Source organism: Beta vulgaris, chromosome 6 (assembly GCF_026745355.1).
Source record: "Beta vulgaris subsp. vulgaris cultivar EL10 chromosome 6, EL10.2, whole genome shotgun sequence".
NCBI classification, from domain to species: domain Eukaryota; kingdom Viridiplantae; phylum Streptophyta; class Magnoliopsida; order Caryophyllales; family Amaranthaceae; genus Beta; species Beta vulgaris.
This window is the reverse complement of record NC_079207.1, coordinates 40663909-40671091: the sequence shown is the minus strand read 5'-3', so window position 1 is coordinate 40671091 and position 7183 is coordinate 40663909. Positions and strand designations below refer to the sequence as shown.

The window sequence follows — 7183 nt, the reverse complement described above, 5'->3', positions numbered from 1 at the left end:
AGCCATCGTTAAGAATTTAGCACCTACGGTTTGGAGCCGTCGGTGTATCAACGACGGTGTGGGACCGTTGGTAAGTAGACGACACTTTGAAGCTGCCGTTGTTTCACCGACGGCTCTTAACCGTCGCGGATATCCTTAAGCCGTCGTTGCTCTGTACTTCCTTGGCAGTCATTGCTCTCTTGTTCAACGACTGGTAAGCCGTCGTTGGTTCAAGTTTAGCCGTCATTATTTTTATTAATTATATTAAATAATTTAATAATGTTTTCCAAAATTATACTTAAACCTATACTGCACGCCAACATCGACATATACTACATTAAACATGTTCCTGCGTCGCCTCCATCGCATTCTATATTTTAAACTAAAGAAATATGCAACTTAAAAATGAAATAGATTAGATTTATGTACACAAAATACATCCCAATGTCGGGAAATTTAGACACTAAATGTCTATAATTAAACAAACTACCTTAATACGCAAAATAAATCCCGGTGTCAGGAAATCGAGTAAAAGTGGAGTTCCAAAAAAATATACCGAGACACCTAAAAAAAAAACTAGATATATGCCGATAAATATAGACACTAAGTGCATATATAAAATTAGACTAAGTATGAACAAACTATAAGTTAGTAATCTAGCTAGTTGTCAAAACCAAATAAACTACACTGTGGTTGGGTGTCTGTGTAGTGCCGCCACCACCAAACCCCGGGTCATCCTCTGGTCTGCGTTGTGGAGAGGCCCTGTGTTGCAACCTGAGAACAAGTGACCAAAATTAGTCATGTTCCGCATCATTTCCTGCACGAGGGCCCGGTTTGACTATTCCTGACGTGCTGCAACCTTTGCCTCCACTTCTACCATCCGTGCAGCGACCTTGGCCTCCACCTGCGCCTCTAGCTGAGAAAACATCAATGGCTCATATGGTTGTGAAGAGCCATCTCCTCCTCGCCCAGATGAAGAGTTGTAGTACAAATAATCTCCCTGACCTAACCCCTGCACTTTTCTTCTGTTCCTCCCACCAACTGTCTCCCAATACAACAAATCAGGGTTTGGCTGTGACCCTTGAGTGCTACAATCATCCAGCTTCTTGTTGTATGTCTCCTGCATTTGGTTAAATAATATACTCTTATGCACGCATATTCAAACAATATGGTTTAAAATGAGCAAAAACAACTTATATTTGGTTCTAACTTGCCTATATTTTGTTATTTCAAAAAAAAAACTACAATCAAACACATTTAACTAACTATATATAGGATGTTTGAGGTGTTTTTGATTCAAACTAAGTTAAAACTACTCAAGTTCATTCATTTTCAAGCAATAGGGCCTAAAATGAGCTAAATGACCTATATTTGGTTCTAACTTGCCTATATTTTGTTATTTCAATAAAAACTACAACATAACACATTTAACTAAGTATATATAGGATGTTTGAGGTGTTTATGATTCAAACTAAGTTCAAGTTCATTCATTTTCAAGCAATAGGGCCTAAAATGAGCTAAATGGTCCATATTTGGTTCTAAGTTGCCTATATTTTGTTATTTCAATAAAAACTACAACCTAACACATTTAACTAAGTATATATATGATGTTTGAGGTGTTTTGATTCAAACTAAGTTAAAACTACTCAAGTTCTTCATTTTCAAGCAATAGGGTCTAAAATGAGCTAAATGACCTATATTTGGTTCTAACTTGCCTATATTTTGTTCTTTCAATAAAAACAACAACCTAACACATTTAACTAAGTATATATAGGATGTTTGAGGTGCTTATGATTCAAACTAAGTTAAAACTACTCAAGTTCATTCATTTTCAAGCAATAGGGCCTAAAATGAGCTAAATGGTCTATATTTGGTTCTAACTTGCCTATATTTTGTTATTTCAATAAAAACTACAACCTAACACATTTAACTAAGTATATATAGGATGTTTGAGGTGTTTATGATTCAAACTAAGTTAAAACTACTCAAGTTCATTCATTTTCAAGCAATAGGGCCTAAAATGAGCTAAATGGCCTGTATTTGGTTCGAACTTGCCTATATTTTTTCTTTCAATAAAAACTACAACCTAACACATTTAACTAAGTATATATAGGATGTTTGAGTTTTATGATTCAAACTAAGTTAAAACTACTCAAATTCATTCATTTTCAAGCAATATGGCCTAAAATGAGCTAAATGACCTATATTTGGTTCTAACTTGCCTATATTTCGTAATTTCAATAAAAACTACAATCTAACACATTTAACTAAGTATATATAAGATGTGAGGTATTTATGTTTCAAACTAACTTAAAACTACTCAAATTCATTCATTTTCAAGCAATATGGCCTAAAATGAGCTAAATGACCTACATTTGGTTCTAACTTGCCTATATTTTGTAATTCCAATCAAAACTACAATCTAACACATTTAACTAAGTATATATATGATGTTTGAGGTGTTTATGATTCAAACTAACTTAAAACTACTCAAGTTCATTCATTTTGCAAATAAAATAGCCTATAATGACTTAATAAATATATGTTTAAAGGTATGTACCGAAATTTGTTTTGCTCTCTTGTTTGCTGCAATTTCTCCTTTTCCAGCAACAGTTTTGAAATGAGTCTTCAAGAACAACTCGGGGGCGGTAGGGAGTACTCCTCCTCTACTCTTTGCCTGTACACATTGTTGAACATAGACTTTATTTTTTACATATACAGAAAAAATCATAAACACCTTGCCTTTGTCCTAAACACAACCCACCATTGAGCACGATCTCTTTTCAAGCTTGGGTACGGTGCGAAGTATACTTGGCTAACCTGGAATGATAGCACAAAGGGATCAAACTTGGGGTATTTCTTGGTATGGTTGACTTCAACTAGCTTGTATTGATCGATATTCATTCCCCTGACATTGTCCATCCAATTGCACTTGAATAAAATTGTGTTATATTGCCTAAGTGCACCAGTAAACTTCAATTCTATAACATCATCTAGAATCCCAAAGAAATCACTCCCTCCGTCATTAGACACACACACTCCATAATTCATGGTGGACTTGTGTTTGCTTGATCCTTGTGTTTGGAAATTGTATCCATTAACATAGTATCCATTCCAAGTGCGAACTAATGTCGAAGGACCCATTGCTAAAGCAAACAGTACATCATCATTTGGTTTGTCTTGAATAACCTATTAAAATAATTCATATGTTAGATACAACTTTGTATCAATCGAGTTTTAATAGTTACACAAACTCACTTTCGATCTAAACCAATCAAGGTATTCTGCTTCATGTTGCACCCACACATCTTCTGCACGTAAAGTAGGTCGAATTTGAAGAATGTGGTCCTCGAAACCCCTTACAATCATAACAATTGTCAATGTCTAAATTGAAATAAAATTCAAATTTGTAAATAGTATGATTAATAACAAGTGTTTTACTTTTCAAATTCTTGTAAGATGCCTGTATTTGCTAACACATATAGGTGTGCACGTTGAAGTTCTGCTTCAGTTAAAAATCGTTTTCCACCTGCGTTGACGGCCGACCACAATCAACTCAAATGTTCTGGGACATTTTCATCGAGCATCCTATCAACTTCATCAGTGACATTAGCCTAAATCTCGTGTCTTAGTATCCACTCCTTGCTGAAAATAGTTGGAACAGAAGTTTGCAATCTCTTCGCACAAGTACGCATTACAAATAGAACCCTCCACACGAGCCTTGTTACCAATTTTGCGTTTTAAATGATTAAGGAACCTAATAAAGTGGTTATGAAAAGAGTTACATAATTGCGAAGAACAATAAAAAGGATATATGAAAATGAAAGATAAGGTACCTTTCAAAGGGATACATCCAACGGTATTGTACGGGACCACATAGCCTAGCTTCGCGTGGAAGGTGAACCGGTAAGTGTTCCATGGAATTGAAGAATGATGGTGGGAAAATCTTTTCAAGTTTACAAATGATCTCGGCTATGTTCTTTTCCAATCTTTCCATGTCTCTTACTGTGATGGTGGAGCAACACAAATCACGAAAAAAGAGGCTGATCTCAGTAACAGCTTTCCACACATGAACCGGGAGCAACTCCTTTAATGCTATCGGTAACAATCTTTCCATGAAGACATGACAGTCATGACTTTTCATACTGTGCAGCTTACCGGACTGCATGTCCACACATCTTGTTAAGTCGGACGCATAACCATCTGGAAATTTTAAATCTCTCACCCAGTTGCATAATACTTTCCTTTGGGCTATGTCCAGTGCGAAAGGCGCTTTTGGTGGAGTTTCTTTTCCGTTCGCATCCTTGGTAACATGAAGTTGAGGCCTTTTACACAATTTAGCAATGTCTTTTCTGGATGCAACAGTGTCTGATGTCTGTTTTTTCACATCCATAATTGTGTGAATTAGTTGGTCGAAAAATTTTTCTCAATGTGCATGACGTCAAGGTTGTTACGAAGATGGAGAGATTTCCAGTATGGGAGCTCCCAAAGACAGCTTTGTTTGAACCACCCTTTTTTCAACTTTTTCAAAGTATTAAGTGCTTCGGGCCCATCTGTAGCCTTTGGCAAGTCTTAACACAGACCACAACTCTTCCCCAGACATGATGTGTGGCGGAGACCCTTTTTCAACCTTATTTCTGCAAAAAGCTACTTTGTTGTTACGAAAAGGATGATCTAGGGGTAGGAATTGACGGTGACAATCAAACCAAGAAACTTTACCCCCATGGTCGAGCCAAAAAGCTTTAGATTTGTCCAAACAGTAAGGACATGCCTTTTTCCCAGCTGTAGCCCACCAGATAGCATACCGTACGCAGGAAAATCACTTATTGTCCAAAGAATGGCAGCACGCATATTGAAATTTTGTTTCCTAGAAATATCATAAGTGTTGCTCCAACATCCCATAATTGCTTCAATTCCTCGATTAAGGGTTGCATGTACACATCCAATTTCCCTTCGGATTTTTAGGACCAGGAACGAGCAACGAAAGGAACATGAAGGGTTTCTTCATGCACATCGATGGCGGCAAGTTGTACGGGGTTAAGATGACCGGCCAACATGAATACTGACCCCCAAACTTTCCATGTGGACCAAACCCATCGGTACACAAACCGAGCCGAACATTCCTAGGCTCAGATGCAAATTCGTCAAAGGATCTATCCAAATGCTTCCAAGCTTCACTTCGCTAGGGTGAGCCATTTTGTCTTCGGCTCTGGATTTTTGGCATGCCATGTCATTTCTTCAGCAACATTTTTTGTTGCATACAACCTTTGCAATCTCGGTGTATTGGGAAATAAATCAGAACTTTCATTGGAACTAAAGACCCCTTAGAAGTCCTTTTGTATCTGTCGCTATCGCACACTGTACATCTGTCCAAGTGTGCATCAGTTCTCCAAAATAACATACAACCTTTGGGGCACGCATGAATCCTCTCGTGGGGAAGCTCTAATCCCTCCAAAATCTTCTTCGTATCGTAAAATGTGTTACTCATGTTGTTGTTGTTAGGTATTGCTTCTTTCACTAATGAAGCAAACGCATCAACACACCTATGTGGCAAATTATACTCACATTTCAGAGATACTATTCTAGATGCCATTTCCAACACGACATGGAGCTCCCTTCGTACAATGGTTCCTCAGAAGCCTTTAATAGGTCAAGAAACACCTTTGCTTGAGGATTAGGCTCCTCGTCCATTCCACTAGGCTCTTCAACATTGGACGGTTCTGAGTTATTCCCAAGAGCATCGAAAATCATTTCACGGTATGGATTAGATGGCTCATGTGCGGATCGAGGTAACTCTTCACCATGAGAATACCAATCGTAGTAATCAGGTATAAATCCCTTTCTATACACTGCACTTTAACCGTGTCTGCGTCATGCATACGTCTGTTCTTGCATTTCGGACACGGGCATCTAACTTCATCCAAACCTGGGCTTTCAGGATTTGCTTTGCAAAATTCAATGAATTCATCAACCCCCCTCAAGAACTCGGGCCTCAAGTTACGCCCATTGTCATATCTATCATACATCCACCAACGCTCCTTCCGTTTCATGGTGCCTAATTCTACAATTCTAAATCATTTCAATCATAATAGTCATTAACAACCCACATACGTACAATTCTACAATTCTAAATACATGATGATGCAAACATATTTATTTAAATACTTAAATCAAAATTTATAACATTATCCAAAGTTTTTCCACGAAAACAAATATGTCAAAAAAAATATAAATATTTCAAATAGTGTAACAAATAAAGGAATGTGCAATAAATTAATTATTGTGATAATAATATAGTTTTTAACTTTTGTAACATTTAATAAAGAAACCATCATATAAATTATTGTGATAATTAATACACTAACTTAAACTTCAAAGTATTATAAACTAATAAATTAAAGCATACCTAGAGGCGCGGGCAGTCCAACGGCAAGGACACAGTAGAGAGACGATACTGTCTGACGGCAAGGAGACAGTTGAGTGTGGTCACCTACATTCACAAAGCAAACACTCACTTAAACGGAATTAGTAAATGATTCCATCTAAAAAAAATCAATGATTCTCTTTTCCTCTCATGAAATCCACCAACCAAACGAGTCGTAAACTCACAAAACCAATGTAAAATTATACCAATTGAATGACATGAATAGCTTGACAAAAATCAGTCTGAACGGTTTCAGATGGTTTCTTTTTCTTAGTAATCTAAATGTCACAAAATCAGTCTGAGTTACAAACTTACAATCACCTTGATAAAAAAAATGAACTAGAGCTGTGAAAAATCTCCTATGGTTTTTCGATCTATTCATTGGGGATCACATTCATTTTTATATATAGTATCTTGTTGTCATTAAACTCAATGTTTTACTACTAAATGTTACCATTTTAGAATGGTAAAACTAATATATAAAAGAGTAATTCCAATATGAGTACTTAAAAAAGAACTCATTGAGAACATAAAAATGTAACTTAAACATGGGTTTACAATTGATTTATCGTGTCCCTAGTTCATAAAAAAAAAGTTATTGTAAAAACAAAGGGGGAAGTAATTAAAATGTGAAAACATTTGCTAAGAACTAGTCAACAGTTTGAATAAGTAAACAACCATACTTCACTCTTGGAATTGATAGTTGAAAAGTCATCTCAGCTTCTTTTTTTTTTATTTCTTTGACAACCTAATCTCAGCTTCTAGTGAAATCAATACTTC

At 36.3% G+C, this 7183-nt stretch overlaps 1 protein-coding gene across 1 annotated transcript; it reads right to left on the bottom strand.

Moving 5' to 3' along the window:
* Window positions 1–3588: 3588 nt before the first annotated feature.
* On the bottom strand, window positions 3589–4392 carry LOC125498396 (uncharacterized). The gene is made up of 2 exons (XM_048646562.2): window positions 3816–4392; window positions 3589–3736 (listed from the first exon to the last, which is right to left on the bottom strand). The coding sequence occupies exons 1-2, from the start codon at window positions 4370–4372 to the stop codon at window positions 3589–3591; spliced, it is 705 nt and encodes a 234-aa protein (XP_048502519.2). The 5' UTR covers window positions 4373–4392.
* Between the last annotated feature and the right edge of the window lie 2791 nt (window positions 4393–7183).